This window comes from Strix uralensis, chromosome 19 (genome assembly GCF_047716275.1).
Source record: "Strix uralensis isolate ZFMK-TIS-50842 chromosome 19, bStrUra1, whole genome shotgun sequence".
NCBI classification, from domain to species: Eukaryota; Metazoa; Chordata; class Aves; order Strigiformes; family Strigidae; genus Strix; species Strix uralensis.
Window position 1 is genome coordinate 6,269,290 of NC_133990.1, and position 22,732 is coordinate 6,292,021.

The 22,732-nt window shown below is 47.8% G+C and overlaps 1 protein-coding gene across 9 annotated transcripts in view; it reads left to right on the forward strand.

Annotated features, from left to right (window-relative positions):
• STX8 (syntaxin 8) overlaps nucleotides 1-22,732 on the forward strand; it is a 115,658-nt gene that overhangs the window by 62,611 nt on the left and 30,315 nt on the right. For 7 of the 9 annotated variants that reach the window (XM_074889533.1, XM_074889539.1, XM_074889540.1 and 4 more), the window contains exon 7: nucleotides 3,783-3,884. In XM_074889533.1, the coding sequence (XP_074745634.1) occupies nucleotides 3,783-3,884 (102 nt within the window). Of the gene's footprint in view, nucleotides 1-3,782; nucleotides 3,940-5,997; nucleotides 6,111-22,732 lie in introns of those variants that run through there. The other 2 variants (XM_074889536.1, XM_074889541.1) reach the window with 2 other exon arrangements.

Below are 22,732 nucleotides of genomic sequence, written 5' to 3' on the forward strand. Positions count from 1 at the left end.
GCCAGTGTGCCTGCCTGGCTGATGGCTGTCACCCTAGCAAAGGGACACATGTGCAGGGATGAGCAAGCCTGTGACACCAGTTTTTAAGTCTGAGCTCATCTCCAACAGATGAGCAACCTTCAAACTTCTCCCACTTCAACTGGGCTTAAATTACTCCAGTTTTAATGCTTGGTTGTGCAGTAGGTTTTATCTTTTGCTTCAAGATTCTGCTTCACTGAAAGAAGACCTTGGCTTCATTTGTGTTACTGGTTTAAATGTAGTTTGCAGTGCAGTGTTACAGAAACGTCCTTTGTAAGGTCACTGGCAGCCCTTCAGCAGTCAGCCTGCTTTTCCCGTCTGCTCCCTCACAACGGGGGAACCTCACTTCTTCCCCTTTTTCAGGTTTCTCACTATTTTATTTTTTTTTTAACTTACTCCTTGCATTGTCAGGTAAATGGGAGAGGATAGAAAATTTTTCATCCGGAATGTAATAGCCAGCTTGAAGGGCAGAGCGGGTTGCAGGTGGGTCATCTGTCAGAAGAGGTGTCCTCAGGAGCCTGCTGAGAGCTAACGTAGGACTGTTAGTGCTCTGAAGACTTTCTTAGCTGTGGAGTTAGTTTTCTCTGGCAGCAGTTCTGCTTGCCTTAGAAATTCATTATTAGTTTTCAACTCTGCCTTATACAGCACATACTTCCTTTGCTTTAGAGTGGGGAGAAATGCTTTAATTTACATAAAAGTCAAGAGCTGCTCTGAACCTGAGTGTCACCACAACAGCATGTTGATAGGGGTAGGGGGGTGGGTGGGTGTAGAGGGGTAAGTGGGTGTTTCTGTGCAGGGTGTTGGTGGTTGCAAGGACACTCTGGCCTGGAGAACCTGCTGGGCTGGACTTCTAAGTCAACCGGTGATGGGGTAAGAACCTCCCTGGGCTTTCTCCCCACAGCAGCCCCAGCACCGCTGTGGAGGGAAAGACCTTGCTCAGACCTCCTGGTTGTGCCATGAGCACCCCAGCGCTTCTCCTGGTCTCGACTGCGTGTTACATCAAAGGACTGGTTGCTTGTTGAGCTTTGGGCTACGTGCTTTGGTGAAGTGGCTAGCTCCCCTGAAATATGGCCGTATCAAGAGACATACAGAGATGGAGAAATGCTTCTCCCAAGCCATAGAGTCCAGTTCTCTGGTTCAGAAATGGCTCCTGCTGGATGGTCTGACAGGGGAATGCGTTGCTTGTGCAGGGGGATGGGAAAGGAGAGGCTCTACACATAGTCCCAATTGCAATGCCTTGGGCTTTGAAATGATGACAGAAAATTTTCCTGCTTGCATTTGTTCTCATTTAGCTACAGCTTGTTCACCAGGATGTTTTTCAAGGAGGGTCTGGTCAGTGTTGGCAAAGTCTTTTATTTCCCAAGCGTGCTTATCACTTTGTCCTTGACAACGATGGGAACTTTCGGCACTTTTTTTTTTTCATTTAGAGGCAAACATGAGAAAGTCTGCCTTTGCAGGCAGCATTGTACTGGTTTTCCTGTGTGCTGAATCATGCAAGACAGATAAAGTTTCCCCAAAATGATGTTGGCTTTGCAGATGTTAGACCTGGGAAAGCTTGGTGGGAGGGTAAGGAGAATTAATATCTGAACTACAAACTGAACAAATGCTGCAGTTCAAATAAAGTACCTTCCATCAGCTGGGAAAATGTGTTTTGGTGTAGGATGAGCAATAAAATCTTGACTGTTATAAACAACTTAATAAGTATGTGAGTTTGTGCCTGGAATAGGGCAGTATTGGTGGGGTGATGCTGCTTAACCACAGGAGTGGTGGATGGTTTAGATCTATGGGATAAAACAGAGGCTGCACACACAGAGAAGCAGTTGATGTTTGCCCTCTGCCCTCCCTTCATGTGAATACTTAGATGGTTTAGACTGCAGGACATGAATCAGGAGCTTACGTTTTAAGAAAGATACGTGTTTTCAAAGTACAAGATTTTTTAGATGCAGATATCATTTTAGATAGGGATTCACTGGAGATGATAGAGTGCTTGTGGGGCAGACTTAAAAAGCATGCATTAGAAGGATGATACTTAAATCTCCCATCTCCAGGGGTGAGTAAAACCTCGGTGCTACATATACCTTTGAAAATTTCCTCTGTGTCTTCAGAACTTTGATTACTTCGTATTTGTTTTTGGTTACCCATATGTGCAATCAAAGTGGTTTTATCTCTGTATCTAGATACAATCTTGCTTGGTAAGATTTGAGGCCATAAACACCCCGCATAACTAACATCTTTTGCTGTGGGAAGGTGAATTACGGAGGAAGCTGTTCCCTTTCAGTGCTGGTGTAAAAGCGACAGCCAGGAGAGGTGTGCAGGTGCTCTTGAGAAGTTACAGGAATGGATGTTACATATTGGCACGACCCTTGCAAGCACAAGGTTTTTTTCTAGCATCACAGGGAAGCTTTGGAAGTACAAGGAATGCCCTTCTTAGCGTCATCCCCTTCTTCCTAGTAGAAATATTTGGGAAATCTTGTTTGAAGGAATACAGTCAAAACAATAAAGGCTAATTAATAAGGGCCTTTGCCTGTTGATAGGACTAGTTTTCTTTAGCCCTCAACCAGCATGCGTATAGGGTTATGATGCATAAAAATGAGCAGAATATTAGTATCTCTTGCTAACCGAAAACTGTGCGCTCTTGCTTTTGCTTACAGTCCGTTAAACCGGGAGGTTTCAGCAGAGATGCAGTGCTGGGATCTGCCGGGGTACAAATGAATTGAGAGCGCAGCATCCGCCAGCTGGCATGGCTGCTGTCCCCGACCTGATCTCAAAAGGCAGACCAGATTTATTAAGACAGTGATCAATAGTGGGGAAAGTGCTAGAAGTGTAACCAGAGCAAGATGCTTTGCAGTAGCATTCAGGTTTTGGCTGCTATCCTCCTCCTGATTTCTCATGCACAGAAAAAGCCATTCCTACCTGCAGAGTAGAAAGCAACTCAAACGCAGTGTATTCATACACCCAGCAAGAAGCACTGGCTATGTATTTCAAGAAAATTAGAGCGTAACAGTCAGCGAGAAAGAAACTTGGTGCCTGAATGTGGCTTTTAATTTTTAGCATTAAAAAACCCCAACCCCAGAACCAATCTTGGTGTAAGCCTTGCACCTGGTCCCACTTCCCTAACCAAAATAAGGTCACCAGTTGTATGAGGTTGAGGATGGGCTGGCTTGAAATTTTCCTTTCTCCTCTATTAAAAATAGATGTAGGAGAAATTTTGTTCACTTTCCTTTTCCCAGAGGATCATTTGGGCTGCGAGCAGAACTCCCATCTGTACATCTCAGTAACTGACCCGAGTGGGACTTTGTATCCTCCGTGGTCGCTTGGTTGGGACCGCACCGAATGGTCTCAAAAGCGGTTGTGAAGATGGTGATTCTGGATGTGTTTTAATGGCCAAGTGTTGAGATGTTCTGTTCCAGGACTGAAATTTCAGATTTCCTGTAGCATTTGCACTAATTCTGTTCCTTTGGCTAGTGTTTTGTGACTGCCATCATCTTATACTCCGTGGCTGCCTAGACTGATCCTGCTGTTTCAGGCTGTAATTTTTTCCTCCACTCTTGCAGTGGAGGAGTGCACTGCAGCTGAAGTCGAAGTCTCTTCTGTAGTATTTCCCAGGATTTGGACCTTTCAGTGCGTGTGGATCACTGGTCTGTCATACTGGGGAATAAAAGGGTGCAGCTGGTTTCCATTTTGGAGCCTCCAGCAGGAGCGTGCTTGTTAAGCAGTGATGCTGCAGGGCTTGGAGATTAATGCTCGTGTTTCTCTTTCCCCAGAGATCATCGACGACCTCACTAACCTGGTTGAAAACACAGACGACAAGCTTCGCAACCAGACGCGGCATGTGAAGATGGTGGATAAGAAATCAACATCCTGTGGTAGGAAATGGCTTGAGCACAAAATCCTGCCCTGTTATTAAATGATGAGAAACTAGTCTAGCGCTCAGAGGGTGTGTGCAATGCGCTCCCCCCAAGGACAGCTGCTTTTAAAAGTTAAAAACCCCCACCTCTCCCAACTCAAACATGACCTTAGCTGCTGTTGCAGGTTCAACTCGCTGCGCATGCTGTGTGTTGTTATAGTTAACTTCCTTCAGCCATTTGACTCCAGCATTGCACAATATTCTGATTGGAAATTGTAGAACTGTATGAAATGACTGTGGTACGTGTTAATTAGGTTTAAAAAATTTGCTAGCTACCAGCTCTCACAAACCGGTCACAGCGGGGAGTGATGCTGCAGGGACATTTCTGGCGGTGTCCTGCAGGAATGTGTTCTCAACCAAGTGGCATTCACAGCCCGCCAGACATGAAATCCTTGCTGGTGGCTCTTCAAGCTCCATGCAGACTGTAAAAGCTACAGTAAAGCTAAATTGGACTCTCATTTCATATAGCCAAAGCGAGGTTATACATCTCAGTAGAGCGAATGCAGGGTTCCTGGTTTTTGGGAGGATGCTGTGGGTGATGGCAGCAAATGTCTTTATCTTGGGAGGATGAGTGACACTGAGGGGAGGATGTCCATGGGGAGGTGGGGGTAGTGAGACTCTTCTGGAAATAGCATCTCTACTTTTGGTGTCCGTGGTTTGTTTTCGGCACACTAGAGGATTCAAAATGCAAACAAGAATCATGTATGCTCAGCAGAAATTTGACTTGTAGCCAGAAGTTAACAAAATTTGGTTTACGTAGTTTAGTAAAGAGAAGTAGACTGGCTGGCTGGTGGGAGGCTTTTATTCTGTGGAGCGATGATCTAGCAGCAAAAGTGACTGAGCTCAGACTGGTAATGAGACATTTTTCAAGCACTGAGGATATATTTCAGGGATTATTTAATTCTCCGTCACCAATAACTTTTTGAAAGTTTGGTTGATAAAGGTTGCTGAAAATCTGTGGCTTCTTCTGGAGGTTAAAGTTGACGTGTCAGAGGCATTTGTTTATGATTTCTCTTGTACCAACTACAGATAGAATTAAAGGCATGACTCCAGAGTTCATGACTGATTTTTTTGGTTTAGATCTTTAATGTTGACACAAGATGGATTTAATCAAAAAATAATTGCACTTCAATGATGCCAAGTACCCCTGTGTGCTTTTGGAGTCTCCCCTTAATTTCTGTGGTTTCATTTTCCACACGAGACAGGGAAGCACAACACAAAATGCCTGTGCAGGGCAGGTGGTGAATCCCTTTTCCTACAGGACAGCTTCCCCCTCCTTGGGTATTTCTCCCCCCTTTTTAGGTTCCTCATGTGAGTGCACCTCCAGACAAAGTTGCTGGATAATGAGCCTGTCTCTTTAACTCTGAAGCCCATGCTGGCTGCGCTGGGGAATTTGAGAGGAGGAGGAGGATGGGAGAGGCAAAGGCTGGGAGGATCCTGGGCTGGATTCCTTGGGGGTGACCTCTCTCACCCTTTCCACACTGAAAAACATTTTTCTGCAAGGGGTGGTGAGAAGCGCTGCCTCTCACTGCCTGTTCCCTCTGCTCCAATAGGTCTTCCTGTGTTTGCATAACAATTTGGGCATATGTAAACACTATATTGCCTCAGATAGCTGTTTTATTCTGCCTGAGCATGAGTTTTAGAACAATAATGCTGGAAGACACAGGCTTTAATGGCATTCTTCCCATCCTTTTTCCACCCTTATCCCTGGCTCTGAAAATCAACTAGCTTACTAAGATCAGAAAAACCCTCTGCGTGCATACAGTTATTCCATGAATAAAGCCAAGCAGTGGGGAAACTGGCACCTGCTTGGTAATTTTTTCAAAGTGCTTTTTTTTCCCCCCTCCAACATTTCATTTAAATTGATAAAATCTTTAGTAACTCTTTGGTTTCAGCATGTTACTTTGGATCTAAACAGGGTGAAGTGCTCAGTCTTTCCCCTTGCCCACCCCTTCCTTCCCCGGGATGCAGACGTTTGCTTGGACCTAGTTTCCGCACTATTCCAGCATGTGCCTGTTTCCATGTTTTTGCCTCATTTTTGTAATCATAATGTCTGTTTTTTTTCTGGTGAGTGCCTGTACTGGAGCCGCTGGCTGTGGATACAAGCAGAGCAGCCTGGCGTGAACAGTGGAATAATCACCCTTTTATGAGCAAGAATGTAACGCATTAATGGGTGTGTCTTTGTTAGCAGCCATTATAATAATAAAATCAAAGTATTGCTGATGAAATCCAACTTTAATCAATATTTCAACATCTTGCTCTCATGCAAACACCGTTTCAGGCTTTGGAGGTTGTTCCCAGTGGCTGGCCAGCCCTCGGTGCTACCTGCTTGGCCCAGGCATCGCTGGGTGCAGAAGCGTTGCGGAGAGCAGCGTCTGCACCGCTGGCCATGCTCAGTCCTGGCAGAAACCTTCAGCTTGTTTCGGGTGGGTTGTTTCATTTGCAGTTTATTTTCAATGCTGTTTATCTTGTTGACTCAAGAGCTGTTGACAATCCCACCCCTTGCTGCTGCCCAGTGGAGGCTGCCCCGGTTGGAGCCCATCTCCCTTGGTGGCCCCGGGCAGCCCCACACTGGTGTCAGTGGGAACTCCCAGGGATTGCAGAGGAAGAATAATCATGTGATATACTCAAGTTTGCTGCATTTATGAAATTATTGTTGAAAATCATAAGTCATCTGCAGGCAAACGTTTGCACGCTGCTTGGCATTGTTTTATTTCTTTTCGGCGTATGCTGGACATTTAGGAGGGATGTTAGGACATACATATTTCTTAGATTTCAGAAATTTGCATTGAGCTTTCACCAAAATGTACGTGCAAATCATTAATCAAATGTTAGGCTGCCTTTGCCAAATTTGCTACAATAACGTCTGCGTGCACAATCCTGACTTTTCAGTTTTACCACTGGTTCTCTTGGGTTGGTTTGTCCCCATTCTCTCAGTTTGCATATCTTTAGGGGGGTTTTTTGCACAGAGTAACACTCATTAACTATTTCTTGCTGACTTTTTTATTAGAAACTAACCCTCAGAATGTCCTGTTAAAAAGTGCATTTAAAATTAAGCAAAGAAATGAAAGTATACTTAAGATTGAGATGCTGGGGGGGTTATTGTGGTTTAACCTCAGCTGGTACCATGCAGCCGCTCGCTCACACCACCCGCCCCCCGCAGAGGGATGGGGGGAAGAGAATTGGAAGGGTAAAAGTGAAAAAAAACTTGTGGGTTGAGATAAGAACAGTTTAATAATTGAAATATTATTATAATAATAATAATAATGAAAATAACAGAGAGAAATAAAACCCAAGAAAGACAAGTGATGCAAATGAAAATAGCAAGTATGTTGGTGGGATGGGGTGAGAAGCAGGAAAGGCCTGGACTCTGTAGGCATGGCTCAGCAATAGCTAAAACATCCCTGTATTATCAGCACTGTTTTCAGCACAAATCCAAAACAGAGCCCCATACTAGCTACTACGAAGAAAATGAACTCTGCCCCAGCCCAAACCAGCACATTCTCCACCCCTTATTCCATACCATTTACATCATGCTCAGGTCCCACACTATCCAACACATCCTCATTAACCCCCACCACCCTTCCCATCCTTTGGAGCAATACACAGACATCATTCCCTTAGTCTCTGGACCACCCTTTGAAATGTCTGTAAAATGTTGACAGATGTCCACTGAGTTCATGTGGTCCGTGACTTTGGGCTCCATCTGTTGTGGTGGTCACTCAGGACAGGAGAGGTGGTGCACTGAGTGGAGTTACTGGGCACCAAAGGTGCCTCAGGCCTCACTGTGCGCTTGCGAGGGTTGTCCTCCACTGGTTCAGGTGGTTCCTGCTATAGTAATTCCTGTAACATGCAACTCAAATCATAGGTTACAACACTTTAAAGGTATTTCCATTACAGTCTCCACCCCTGGTCCCTTTGGGCCAGGTTATAGGGTTTCACACTGCAGTGAACTCCCCCCCTCTCTCCTAGCCTGACAGCAAGGGGCTCCTGCTATAGTAATTCCCATAACATACAACTCAAATCATGGATTTTTTTCACCCAGGATTAAACCACCTTGTGGCACACATCGGACTCCCCCATCCTTCTGCATTACCCACCAAGTGCACCCAGGTCTTTGAGCTAAAACAATCCCATGAATAGGTTTACCTTTTCCTGAGGAAGGAATGACCCAGACTGTTTTTCCTGACAAGTTCCTCCTGTGCTATGGGGATCTTATCTCCTTCCACAGCGCACAGCGGTTTTGACCGGCAGGGCCAGGTCGACTGGCAGATCCTCTAGTATTAACTAGCCAGGTGGCTTCTGCTAAATGTGTACCCCAGTGCTCAGTGTCCCAGCACCTGTTGCTCTCAGTGTCGTTTTTAACAATCCATTGTACTGTTTGATTTTCCCGGAGGCTGGTGCCTGATAGGGGATGTGCTACACCCAGTCAGTCCTGCTCCTCGGCCCAGGCGTTTGTGAGGTTGTTTTGGAAATGAGTCCTGTTGCCTGATTCAATTTGTTCAGGGGTGCTGGACCTCCATAAAACTTGCTTTTCAAGGCCCAAGAAAGTATTCCTGGCAGTGGCATGGGGCATGGGGTATGTTTCCAACTATCTAGCAGTCAGTTCCCCCGTTGTAAGCAAGTGCTGCTTGCCATGGCGAGTTCGTGGTAGTGTGATATAATCCCTCTGCCAGGCTTCCCCTTACTGATATTGCAGCCATTGTCCTTTATACCAGAGAGGCTTTAGCCTTGTAGCTTGTTTGATTATGGCGCAGGTTTGACATTCATGGATAACCTGTGCAGTGGCATCAATAGTCAAGTCCACCCCTCGATCACGAGCCCATCTGTGCGTTGCATCCCTTCATAAATGTCCTGATGTGTCACGGGCCCATCAAGCTATAAATCACTCACCCTTATGTTCCCAATCCAGATCCACCTGAGCCACTTCTATTTGAGTTAGCCTGGTCCACCTGCTCATTGTTTTGATGTTCTTCAGTGGCCTGACTCTTGGGTATGTGAGCGTCTACATGACGTACTTTTACAACCAGGTTCTCTACCCGAGCAGCAATATCTTGCCTCTGCGCTGCCGGTTGCTCTGCTTCCGTTGCTGTAGCCGCCCTCACAGAGCACTTGCCACCCATCCATGAGTTGGTATAGAGACCACTGGCTGTTGTTCAGTGGTATCTAAAGCCAGCTGGATGGCTTTCGCCTCTGCAGACCAACTCAATTCACCTCCTTCAGCAGTTTCTGTCACTTGTTGCGTAGGTCCACGCAGCAGCTTTCCACCTTTGATGTTTTCCCACAATATGACAGGATCCATCTGTAAACAGGGCATGTTGCTTTTCATTTTCTGCTGGTTTATTATACAGAGAGGCCCATCCTGTGGCAACACTCTGAAGTTTCGGCCCTATGGCTGGTCCCTGGTCCCTTCCAGGATTCCTGGGCAGTTGGGGTTCCCCACTCCAGCGCGACCCACTGACTCCACGCAGCATCAGTTGCCTGATGTGTAGAGGGGACCCTCCCTTTGAACATCCAGCCCAGCACAGGCCATCAAGGTGCCAAGAGGATCTGTGCTTCAGTACCAGCTACTTCTGAAGCAGCTCAGATTCCTTCATATGCTGCTAATATTTCTTTTTCAGTTGAAGAGTAACGGGCTGCAGATCTCCTATATCCCCAGCTCCAAAACCCCAGGGGTCGACCTCAAGTCTCTCCCGGCACTTTCTGCCAGAGGCTCCAGGTGGGGCCGTTACCCTTGGCTGAGGGGTGAAGCACGTTTTTCACCCCTTGTCCTGTCTGGACTGGCCCAAGTGCTACTGCACGAGCTATCCCCCGTTTAATCTGTTCAGAGGCTTGCTGCTGCTCAGGGCCCCATTCAGAGTTGTTCTTCCAGCTCACTCGATAGAGAGGGCTTACAATCAGACTGTAACCTGGAATATGTGTTCTCCAAAAACCTCCAACACCTAAGAAAGCTTAGTTGGTGGAGTCATAGCTGTTATTTTATTGATCACATCCACTGGGACATGACAACGCCCATCTTACCATTGTATTCCTAAAAACTAGATTTCCTGTGCAAGTCCTTTGACCTTGCTTTGTTTTATAGCAAAACCAGCTTTCAAAAGGATCTGGATTATTATTCTCCCCTTCTCAAACACTTTCTCTGCTGTGTTGCCCCAAGGGTGGTGTCATCGATGTACTGCGGGTGTTTGGGAGCTTCACCCTGTTCCAGTACAGTCTGGATCAGCCCGTGACAAATGGTGGGGCTGTGTTTCCACCCCTGGGGCAGTCGATTCCAGGTGTACTGGACACCCTTCCATTTGAAAGCAAACTGTGGCCCGCACTCTGCTGCCAGAGGGATTGAGAGAAACGCGTTGGCCATATCAGTTGTTGCATACCATTTGGTGGCCTTTGACTCCAGTCCCTGTTGGAGTTCTAGCATGTCTGGCATGACAGCACTCAGTGGCGGTGGGACTTTGTTCAGGCCTTGATAGTCCACTGTTAGCTCCACTCTCTGTTACATTTTAGCACTGACCATATAGGACTATTAAAGGGTGAGTGAGTCTTACTGATCAATCCCTGACTCTCCAGTCGCTGGATCAACTTACAGACAGGAACCAGGTAGGCTCAACTGGTGCAATATGGCCACCAGTGCACTGTCATGATAGCAGGTGGCACCTGCTGTTCTTTAACCCGCAGCAAGCCCACCACAGACAGATCCTCTGAGAGAACAGGCAGGCTAGACAGCTGTTTAATCTTCTCCATACTCAAGGCAGCTGTACCAGAAGCCCACCGGTAGCCTTCTGGGTGTTTGAAGTACCCTCTCCTGACAGTCTATGCTAAGGATGCACGGAGCCTCTGGACCAGTCACAACAGGATGCTTTTGCCACTCATTCCCAGTTAGGTTTACCTCAACCTCCAACACAGACAGTTCTTGGGATCCTCCCATCATGCCAGAAACGCAGATGGATTCTGCCCCTTTGTAATCTGATGGTATTAGAGTACAGTGTGCACCAGTGTCCACTAGAGCTTTATGCTCCCAGGGGGGTGATGTGCCAGGCCACCGAGCCCACACACTCCAGTAAACATGGTTGTGCCTTTCCTCCGCCTGGCCAAAGGCAGGGCCCCTCTATTCCTGGTCGGAGTCTTTGTTAATTTATTTTTGTAACTGCAAAACAGAAGTCCCTTCATCCGGGTCAAAAGTACAGTCAGCCCTTCTGCTCTGCCCAGCAGACACTGGAGCAGTAACTTTCCTGGATGGATGCTTTTTGGTTGTTGTTTTTCCTTGCAGTTCCTGTACCTGAGCTTCTAGCCTCCAGGTAGGTTCTCACCACCCACCTCCTCATGTGCTCCCCCTGGTCACGCAGGAAGGAACCTCAAGGTTGCACATGGTGTGCACCACCGAAAAAGGCTGACTGGTAGCAGCTGAGGCCTTGGTTGGAGTGCACGAGGAAGACTTCCCCTTCTTGGCTTGCTTGGACATTTTTTGGGTCAGTCTGTCTACAGCTGAGACGCAAGCCCACGTGGAGGAAGCGAGATTATCTTTGTATTCTCGGAGTTGACTGACCAGTTCATCTGTAGTTGGTGCCTCCGTGTCTGTCCAGCTCATTATCACCGGGGTGTGGGTGTATCGTGTTGGTGCATTTTGGGCAAACTTTTGCCACATGGACTGTGTGCCCTGGATTTCATCTGGGTCTTTGGATGCCTGGTTGTCATCCGGGTTGTTACAGGTCACCTCAACCACAGCTGATTCCCTCAGACACTGGATACCTCCCCCAGTGTTGGTCCATTTGCCGTGAGAATTTGCAAGTTCTTCCTTGAAGGGATACCTGTCCTTCACACTTGACAGGAGTTGCTGCCAGAGTCTGAGGAGTCCTGCCTTTTTTCCAATCCGTTTGCCAGTGGCCTTATCCTTAGCAAAGGATCCCAGCTGCCAGGCTTCCTTGCGCTCTAATTCCTGACTACTGCCCCCAATATCCCAGTGTTGGAGTAACCAGCTGAGAAAATCTTTTTGCATGTCTCACAGCTCACTTGGGGATAGGGATCAGGTGGTTTCTGTCTCCTTTATGATTTCAGTCTCTTCCTCCTCCTGGTCTTGTGGCTGCTCTGCTGCCAAACAGGCTGCCTCTTCTTGTTCTTTCTCCTGCTCCCTCTTGGGAGAAGCTTATTCATCCCTTACTAATCGAGCTGATTTCCGCTTCCATTGTTTCTTTTTAGGTATAGGGGCGACTGATATAGTGTCTGATTTAGCCATAGTGTCTGTTGGTTTGTTTTCCCTCTCTTCTCCCTGAGGGTCCCAAGCAGTGTGTGGTAGATGCTGCCCAGGGCCCAGCACAGTGTGGTAAGCTGTGCCTCTTTGGAATAGCCACAGTATTTTTTTTCAAGCACTCTGTCACTTCATCAGGATCCTGTAGTTCTTCAGGGGTGAGGTCCCAGACCACTGGAGGTGAGAAGTTCTCTAGACACCTGCCCATGTGCTGTGCCACCCACGACCTCACAGAGCCTGGGTTGTATTCCTAAATTGCTTGTTAACCTTAGACAAAACCGAAGCAATATTCCTAAGAAATTCCAATAGAAGTATTTTAACTACCCAAGGATGTTCAAGATACTGAGAAGTTACTGTAAGGAGGGAGAAAACACCACAGAAGAAGGTAGTGAAGGTGCCATTCTGTATTTCCTCCACAAAAAACCTCTCAGAGGAAGTATAATTGTTAATTGTCTCCATGAGATGGTACCTGAAATACAGTAGTGGTTTCAGTACAGAGCCCAAATACCAAATTAAGCTCAAGGTCAGTGTTTAAACAACAAATCTCCCAGGCAAAACGTCACTAATCACTACAGAGCACAGCGAAGTGCAAAACCAACACCAATCTTTAACACGGGCAGCAAAAAAAAGAGCATGGCACAGATCGGATAAACAATACCGAGAACAGATGAATCAGTGTCGTGACCTGCAGCTGTTAACGGGTATAAAACCCTTCTGATAGACTCTGGTCAATTTGTTATTAGCTCAAACCCTTCGAGCCCCACGCTGGGCACCAAAAAGGACTGTTGTGGTTTAACCCCAGCCAGCAACTAAGCGCCACACAGCTGCTGGCTCACTCCCCCTCAGAGGGATGGGGGAGAGAATCAGGAGGGTAAAAGTGAGAAAACTAGTGGGTTGAGATAAGAACAGTTTAATAATTGAAAAATAACAATGACAACAACAACAATAATAATATACAATGAAAAGGAAAATAACAAAAAGAAATAAAACCCAAGAAAGACAAGTGATGCAAATGAAAACAATTGCTCACCACCAACCCACTGATGCCCAGCCAGTCCCCGGGGAGGGGCCCCCAGCCAACCTTCCCCCTAGTTTATTGCTGAGCACGATGCCATATGGTGTGGGATATCCCTGGGGTCAGCTGGGGTCAGCTGGCCCGGCTGTGTCCCCTCCCAGCTCCTCGTGCCCCCCCAGCCACTCGCTGGTGGGGTGGGGTGAGAGGCAGACAAGGCCTTGGCTCTGCGTAAGCCCTGCTCAGCAGTAACGAAAACATCCCTGGGTTATCAACACTGTTTTCAGCACAAATCCAAAACATAGCCCCATACTAGCTACTATGAAGAAAATTAACTCAGCCCCAGCCAAAACCAGCATGGGGGCGGGAAACAAATTTGCCCCAAATAAACCCTTGAGCTGGAACAACCTGATGATGTGGCAAATGCCACAATACCTTAATGATGCAATACTTGAGATTCCTTCAGTATTTTTGGTTTTCCTGGGTAGAGATAGCCTAACTGTGATCCCATCACATTCCAATTCCAATTGGAAAAAATCTACACATTTTCCAAAATTTTTCAAAATTTCCAATTTTGAAAAAAAAAAAGAAATTATTTACAGGAAGATGAGTCCCCTGAAATGAGTGCTGCTGTCAGACTCTCAGCAGCCCTGTTGTTTGGCTTCACTGTGCAGCTCCTGTGGTTTTTAATCCTCTCTTGCCCCGCGCTGGGCTCCAGCATCAGCTGATCCCGTGGCGCCCGTGGCACCGTCCTGAGCACAGCCCTGAGCACAGCCCTGAGCACCGTCCTGAGCACAGCCCTGAGCACCGTCCTGAGCACCGTCCTGAGCACAGCCCTGAGCACAGCCCTGAGCACAGCCCTGAGCACCGTCCTGAGCACAGCCCTGAGCACAGCCCTGAGCACAGCCCTGAGCACCGTCCTGAGCACAGCCCTGAGCACCGTCCTGAGCACCGTCCTGAGCACAGCCCTGAGCACCGTCCTGAGCACCGTCCTGAGCACAGCCCTGAGCACAGCCCTGAGCACCGTCCTGAGCACAGCCCTGAGCACAGCCCTGAGCACCGTCCTGAGCACAGCCCTGAGCACCGTCCTGAGCACAGCCCTGAGCACAGCCCTGAGCACCGTCCTGAGCACAGCCCTGAGCACAGCCCTGAGCACAGCCCTGAGCACAGCCCTGAGCACCGTCCTGAGCACAGCCCTGAGCACCGTCCTGAGCACAGCCCTGAGCACCGTCCTGAGCACCGTCCTGAGCACAGCCCTGAGCACAGCCCTGAGCACTGTCCTGAGCACAGCCCTGAGCACCGTCCTGAGCACAGCCCTGAGCACAGCCCTGAGCACAGCCCTGAGCACCGTCCTGAGCACAGCCCTGAGCACAGCCCTGAGCACAGCCCTGAGCACCGTCCTGAGCACAGCCCTGAGCACCGTCCTGAGCACCGTCCTGAGCACCGTCCTGAGCACAGCCCTGAGCACAGCCCTGAGCACCGTCCTGAGCACCGTCCTGAGCACAGCCCTGAGCACCGTCCTGAGCACAGCCCTGAGCACAGCCCTGAGCACCGTCCTGAGCACAGCCCTGAGCACTGTCCTGAGCACAGCCCTGAGCACAGCCCTGAGCACCGCCCTGAGCACCGTCCTGAGCACAGCCCTGAGCACAGCCCTGAGCACAGCCCTGAGCACCGCCCTGAGCACCGTCCTGAGCACAGCCCTGAGCACCGTCCTGAGCACAGCCCTGAGCACAGCCCTGAGCACCGCCCTGAGCACAGCCCTGAGCACCGTCCTGAGCACAGCCCTGAGCACCGTCCTGAGCACCGTCCTGAGCACAGCCCTGAGCACCGTCCTGAGCACAGCCCTGAGCACAGCCCGCCAGCGCCAAAGCGTCCCCTGTGCTGGCAGTCCCCAGGCTGAGGCAGCCCGAGCACCAGGGCCCCCCCGTGCCAGGGCCCCAAGGGCTCAGGGTACAGTTCCTCGCTTTGGGACATTGCAAGTAAGTGGGTGCAGGTTTTGTGGGGGTCCCAAAACATGGCTGCTCAGCGCAATACGCAGCTATGTAGGTTAGGTTCTTTTCTGTTCATCATGAGGCTCAAGCATTTAGTTTTAGTCATGAGTCTGCAAAGAGTCCATGGTTGTTCCTCCCCACCCATGCAGTTGGCCTCATCACAGAGGAGAAAGTCTGTCATTGTCCATAGCTACATCCTGGCTTACCTGGATGGTGCTTTCTGCTAATTTTTCCCCCATCCTTGAGTTTTGTAGATTATATTTTTTTTACCTAAAGACATAAGTAGGCATCTCCCTACAGAAAGGATGGTTAAACCAGGCTTTGTTTGCGATAAGAGCGTCCTGAAGTGTGTGTGTCTGAACAAGATACGGGGTTTTTAGTAACACAAGACACAGCTGGGAGCCTGATTATCAGATGCGACGTCCACAGAGGCAGTTGCAGCCAAGCTGTGCGATGCATGGAGTCAGAAATGTTCTTCAGGTCCTGCTAAGCCAGACCATGAATTGGGGAGGGGATGTGGGGGATCGATGTGGTCCTACTGCTGATCCTACCCAAGTCACTCTTTCTGATGGCTCTCCCACAGCCGTGGAGAAAGGCTGTTTTCCTGGGACAGCAACACAGAAGATTATGACTTTGTCATAGTAAAAACAAGCAAAAAAGAGCAAACTATTTCTGACAGCTTTACCCATCCCCTTCCAAGCAGCGTGAGGGAAGCAGACCGTGTCTTTGAGGTTATCCCTGTGTGCATCCCTCTAACCTTTCAGAGAAATGAGGAAAATGAGAAACAACCACCGAATACACCCTGCTGGGCCGGTATCTGTGTCCTGTAAAATAATATACAATTGCAAAGTGGCAGCTGAGCAATTTTTTTTTCGTCTTTCGTTTTCTCCTATTCCACAAGATGGCATTGCAATCTAATCGCCTTCCTCCGGGCCCAGGTAGATGCTCTCATCTCCCCTTTGCCTTCAGATGGAGGCTTTTGGAGATGCTGAAAGCAGGGTGTACCGTAAAGTTAGTTGGTACCAGGTAGGTTTTTTTTTATCTTAGCAAATCGCCAAAATACCTGAATTAACGTCAGAGCTTTGCTAAACCTATTAATTGGAGCTTTTGGAAGGTTTAATTTGTTTTAAAACAGAGTAGCTTGGATTATATAAGGTTTCCTCTAGAAAATAATGATTCATGCAGGCTGGGGCCTTTTTCTGCCAGATTCTACGATCGCTCTGTTCTAAGTTATGGTTATTTTTGCCATGGATTTAATTTGTTTTATAAATTATGGATAGCAGTTACTCAGGTTTGTTCCTGTGACGTACGCTGTGTGTTTAGATGAGCAAGTCCTCATCCCTTTATTTTTTTCTCAGTGGAGTGGAGAAGCTGGGGTAGTGTGCCATTAAATCAACCTTTCCTGCAATCTGACTCTCGGAGAAGTTACACCGATATTCCTCCCCAGTGCTGCTCTGACAACGGCACTGGCTCTGAGTCACCTGTCCGTGCTTCTGTGGGATGAGTTTTCTTGGCCTGGCAAGTTATGTATTTTCCTGATTTTTTTTTTTTTTTCCTTCCTTCAGTTTCTTCCATTTTAAGCAATTAGATGTTGAAAAGTTTGCTCTGAGCTGTTACCGCTGTGAGAAAAGTTTGAAAAGAAACTTTAGCAGAAGAATGATGAATCTGTTGGTTAAATTGGACTTGTTGCTGGTGTCTTCACTGACCCCCAGTGTCTTAAATGCACCGACACTTCCATCCTCCTAGAACCAGAGCAGCCCAGGGAGGTGGCTGAGGGGCAGCCACCAGTGACTGAACTGAAGGTGGAGTTTCATCTGGACTTTTCTACAGTCTCTTCATTCCCTTCTCCTGCAGCCCTCGCTTGCTGCCAGCCAGGGGAATATCGGGAGTCCAGCAGACCTTGCTGCATGATGTAGCTTTCCACTACTCTTGCTACCTTGTGCATCATCCTCCTTTGTGCTGTGGTTCTCGTCTGAGCTCTCTGAAGTGTTTTCTTCCTCTGATGCAGCTCGTTTTCCTTCCCCGTGAGAGCGCAGGTCAGCTGCACGCGGGGGAAGCGGGGGTCTGCCAGAGGTGAGCCTGGTTTTGGGAGGAACCCATGGGTTGGCAGCCCCGTTGCACGTGTGCGACCACGCTCTTCCTCCCACCTTGCCCCACTGACTTCTGAACCTGCTGGCTAATTGAAGCTGAAATTAGTTGGAGATAGAGGTCGCAAAGATAAGAAGTTACTACAAGCTTACTTGGGCATCTCTCCTCATTAGAGAGACCCAATTAAGGGCCCCATTGAGGAGGGGAAGGCAGGGTGAGCTCAAGTCTCATTAGACACCAGAGAAGCCTCAAAGCAGATTAGCTTAGGGACACTGTGGGAAACGTGACTTCGTTAATTATGTTAATAGAACAACTTTTAAACAAACTGGTCCAGTAATTTCAGGGCATTGCTAACCTAAGACTTCTGGTTCATTTGTTGTCTTGCCATCTTGTTTCCCCATAATATGAAACACTTCTCCTTGGCTTTGTTATCTCTGAGCTCCCGAGGAGCAGGTGAGGTGCTCACGGGATAAGTAACGGTGTGAAGAAGCATCCCAAAGGGTTCAGCAAATTGCTGAAACAAGGTCATACGTGGTGTTGAGACAATACCTTTGCTGGTGGCATGTGCCCAGCAGCCTCACTCCCCCAGAACCTTTGTACCCTCCAGCCAGCTCGTGGCCTCTCTGTGCCTCCTCCTCCTCACAGACACTGTATTCACAGCTTAAATATTTGGCTTAAAATTGCTCACACTGAGATGTTGAAATGGACTCAGCTGATGAAAGAGGATGGACCTAAGCAGTCATAAACATTTATTTTTTTTAAAAGAGGTTGTTTGAAGTTGTTTTATTAATTTCTTTCCAGGTAAGGACCACAGTGTTTGGTGGTGGTGTCAGCTCTGTGTGTGTTTAGCAGGAAAGGACAGGAAGAGCCTTCTGGGTCATAGAATCCCTTCAAGATAAATTTCTGAGAACAAGCTTGTTTTTTCCCCCCCATTACTCCTATTGGAAGGCTGCAATGATCATAAACTTATTTCCAGCTTAGACTTGTCAGGGATACTTCATGTTGCCCACGTGCAACCCTTGTTCTGGTGTCTTGAATAGTTCTTTCCCCTTTTTTATTTTACTCCCCCAAATATGTGTGTCTAAGAGATCATTCTGTTCCCTCCCAGCTTCTGTTTTGTGGAGCTGAACAAGCATCTTTACATTTTAATCTCCTAAATGAATCTCTGTTTTCTGATAAGCCCTTTTTTACACTTCTTCCTACTTAAAGTTTTTGGATTTTTAACCGTGAGGACTGACCGCAGCATCCCTGGAGCCTTCTCACAATGACTTGCCCATTGGCTCTAGCACTTCTCTGGCCTCTGGAAATACTTCAATTACAGCATGTTGGTGCCTAAGTCAGTTTTGTTTTGAGCTGTTTGCTTGGGCCTTTCTCACTCTTGAACATTTTCCACCCAAGTTCATTTTCTTTCCAACTCGTAGCAAAAACTATTGTTTGTCCCAAGTGCATGGCTTCCTCTTTCATCCCACTGAATTTCAACCTTCCTCCATTCATCTTCAGAGTTACCCATTTTTTTCCTATATGCTGTCCCAGCTTTCCTCTCTGCTGATGCTGCTTTCCAACTTTGTGTCATCAGCAAATTTCATTAGCACACTTACTTTTTCTGCCAAGGTCATTAATAAAAATATTTAATAAGATCAGCCTCCTGATCATTCCTTGAGGAGCTCTGCCGGTGACCTCCATCCATTCTGATCCTTCTTTCAACGCTGCTTCGCCTTTCACCAGTTTTCTGGCTTTACAGTTCTGATAATCCCCATCTTTTTCATTTAATAATTTCCCACATGGCACTATATCACATGCTTTGTTGAAGTCTGCGTGGATGGGATCTATCACGCTTCCTTTGTCTAGAAAATTCATTATCTTATTGGGCTAACCTGATTAGCTCTGTTTGATCTGATTTCCCTTCAGTACGGTCCCATTGTTTTCTACCCTGTTTACCGTTTAGTTTCATGTTCTAATTAGTCTTTCTTCAGTTTGCTCTAGAGCCTCCATCCTGCTGAGGTTAACTGGACAGGCTTGTGGTTGCTCACATCACTTTTTCCTTTCCGCAGTGCGGTTGTGCGGATGCCGCGGTTCCTCTCCGGTGCTGGACAGGCTGCCGCAGCTCAGCCCACCTCGTTCTGGGATTATCCCAGATAACGTTCACTTTGAAGGCAAAGACCTGAAGTGTGCATCAGTCCTCCTGGCTTCGTTAACCAGCTTGCTTCATTTAATGACAGTTTGCCCTGGAGCCCTGAGCCGCTCCAGCACCACCGCAGCCATCTCCAGCCTCCCACCCAGCCCTGGGCTGGCGGATCCAACCAGCGATCACTTGTCTGGGTCTTCTACACTTGTGCCACATCTTCCCACGTGCCTTTTCCTGGCTGTGGTGACCCCCAGAGTATCTCCCTGGATAACTGTTGCAGATAGAGACACAAGTGAAAAGGTTCACTTAAGGCTGCACACCAAGTATAGTATAAATAAGGGATGAAGGGCAGTCACAAACTGATCAGCGTAAAATGAGATGGGGAAAAATAACTTTGCTGCGATACACTGAGGGGTTTGCTTTTCAAGTGACAGTGTCGATGCGTGGACATTGAGGCTGCAGAATAATTGGCTGTTCAGTAGCTGAGCCCTAAATTTATGGACACCCCAAATGATGGTAGAGGGGGCTGCAGGGCGGCGTTTCTGGGATTCGGTTGTGAGATGTAAGTCAGGCATGGGTTCAAGTCTGAAGCTATGAAATGGCATCCCTCCCCGTTAGGAGACAGAGTAAGGGGAGAGGGAGAAGAGGGGGGGCATGGATAGGAAGAGCAAAAGACAGTAGACATCTTCTTAATTACATTTGCATATGCAGCTGTTCAAACAGACTGAACTTCATCAATGCTTGTTCATACCTATCAGGAGATTTAGAGCAGCTGTTGTCAACCCATGTAGCGGGATTGTACAAATCTGGTGGTAAAATAAGCCCCTGGGCACCCTGCTCACCCAAGCTGTCCATCACTCCAAAAGGGCAAGCAATTAGTTGTGTTTGAATATTGAAAAAAATTGGAATTGTGTGAAATATCCAAGGGCGACTGCTTACAGCTTGGTTTCCAAGGATACATGTTGCAGAATTAAATCATTAATTTATATTTCTGAAAATGGTGCTGAAATGTGTTAATTTGTACATTACCAAAGAGGTTGAAACTTGCCTCCTTCTGCCTTTTCTTTCCTAACATGCTCATTGACAAAATAATTGCTCTACCCAATCTGGAGTTGAAATACAACGGTGTTCTGGCTTGGGGATTTCATGTCACGTTAAAACTAAATTAGCGGGGAAATTATCTGGGTTAACTGTTTGTATTAATTCTTACAACTTTGAAATTCTGCCTTAATCTTTGGCTCCCAAATACCCAAGCAAGCCATTTCTAGCCTGTCTTGATTCTCTTACCCCAAATCCACCCCAACCAAAGATGCTGTCCTGAGCAGAACGCTGCTGCAAACACAGTGTCCGGGCAGAGAGAGGGTCCAGCATCTGGAATCCTGCTTCACAGGCCCCGGGCACTCGAGGGACACAACAATGCATGGAGGATGTGGTCAGTGGAGAAATTAGTTTGCTAGGGACCAAGTGGTTATGCTGTCTCCAGGGCTTTCTGAGATGTGTAGAGGATGTTGATTCCACCAGAAGTTGGGGATATAAATCAACAGGGGCTCTGATCTCAAATCTTTCTTGTTTTGCAAAAATGCAGTAGGAATCCAGCAATCGTGCTAACTCTGGCTGGAGGAAAACTGTCCTCAGGCAGATGGGAAGAGCAGTAAGAAACCTCTGCCCTTGAAGGGGTGGCTTGTCAGGTCTGACAGGGGATGGCCAAAGTCTCTGGTATCACTTTAAAAAAAATATTAAGGTGAAAATCAAATATGTTCATGCAGCGTTGGTCTTGAAGCATTCAAGTGGCAGGCGTTGCAGGCGTCCAGCAGGAGTGTTAATTAACCCATGTTGCACATCTGGGATTGGTGGTTTGGTGTTGGGAGGGCACAGGGGAGCAGGCGTAACCGGAGAGTGTCGGTGCTCCGGCGCCGTCTTTGGTGCTGCTGAAAGCAGCTCAGCCTCATGTTGGGGCTCTGGGGCTTGCGTGGGAAAAGCCCCACGGAGGGTTTCAGAAGCACCAGCAAGGAGGCAGGTTCAGGCTGGTGTGTGGGTGCTGGAGGGTGCTGTTTCACACGGAGGGGGCAGCTGCCGTTGCTGGCAGGCACTGTCCTGCTGCCTGTCCCGAGTGGGACCTCACACTGGTGTCTCTGGGTGAGCTGCGGAGCAGATGGACGTTTCCACCGGGTCAGTCCGCAGGAGCAACTTGTGCTGTTGCTGCAGGATCGCCAGACCCAGCGCAGAGGAGGGTGGTGGCTTAAACAGGACCATCCCCTTTGATACCCACCTCCCAGCAGGGCACAAGGTGCAGTCTGAAGGAGCACCCACAGTCACCTAACCTCCTGCTGGGACTCCAGGGGAAAAGCTTCTTAACTGACTTAAGCTCATAAAAGATTGTACAGCTACAGAAAGGGCAGTTTTGTGTCTGGCAACAATGAGTTGAGTTGGACTCGCTGCCACGAGCTGGTCAAAGCGTGTGTGCTGCCTGTGGAAGGTGCTTCACCACCCTCCTCTTGGTGGAACGTGCAATCACAGCCTAGTTTGCTTCTCCAAACTCACAACCATGAGGTTTTAAGTCGTGAGCTTAATAAACCAGCCCCAGTTTTAACACTGTATTTAAATGTAGTTTTTGCAGATTACAGTCCATGACTTCAGCATCGCTCTGCTGTGGCTGGAAGGTGAACGTAGCCTTTAAGGTAGCTGTAGCGTGGGCTAGCTGTCTGCTTGCCCAAGGCTTCACGTGGCTTCGCTTTGCTCATGTCACGCTGCCAGGTGGCACACAGGGCTCATGTTGATGCTCTTGTACCGGTGTTGGATCTAGGGTTTGCAGTGACTTCTAAACCTTTGTGGTGAAAGCAGAGATGTGTCACTAGAGTATCACACTTGTCTGCAAACCGGGTTGGATGTTGGAACGCTTTCCTGTGCGCAGGTCTGCAGCAGCAAAGTGGGATTTCACTGTTTCAATATACAACCTGTCTGCTTCAGGAATAATTTTTTGCTTTGGGGTGGAAGGAGGGAAGGGGTTTTTTTCTGCTGCAGGATGATCAGCTTGTGCTAGCGACTTTGCTGTGAAATTCTAGTGAGTACTGGGATCTGCAGATGAGTTGCAGGTGTTGTGCCTCGTGTGGCTTTTGATGCATTATGGTTGTCTTGTACCACAGCCCCACTTGGACTGTAACACACAGTAGCTACTGTGTAATACTTATCTTCTATATATTAAAAAAATGCACCAGAGCATTGCCTTTTTGGCAAAGAAAACAGTGCCACTAGCTCTGTTTCAGTGGAAACTTCATTTTCCGAGCCATGCTTTCTAAAACTGTCTGGTTATTACATTTATCTGTGAGATGCTTTGGGAAATGTTGTAAAA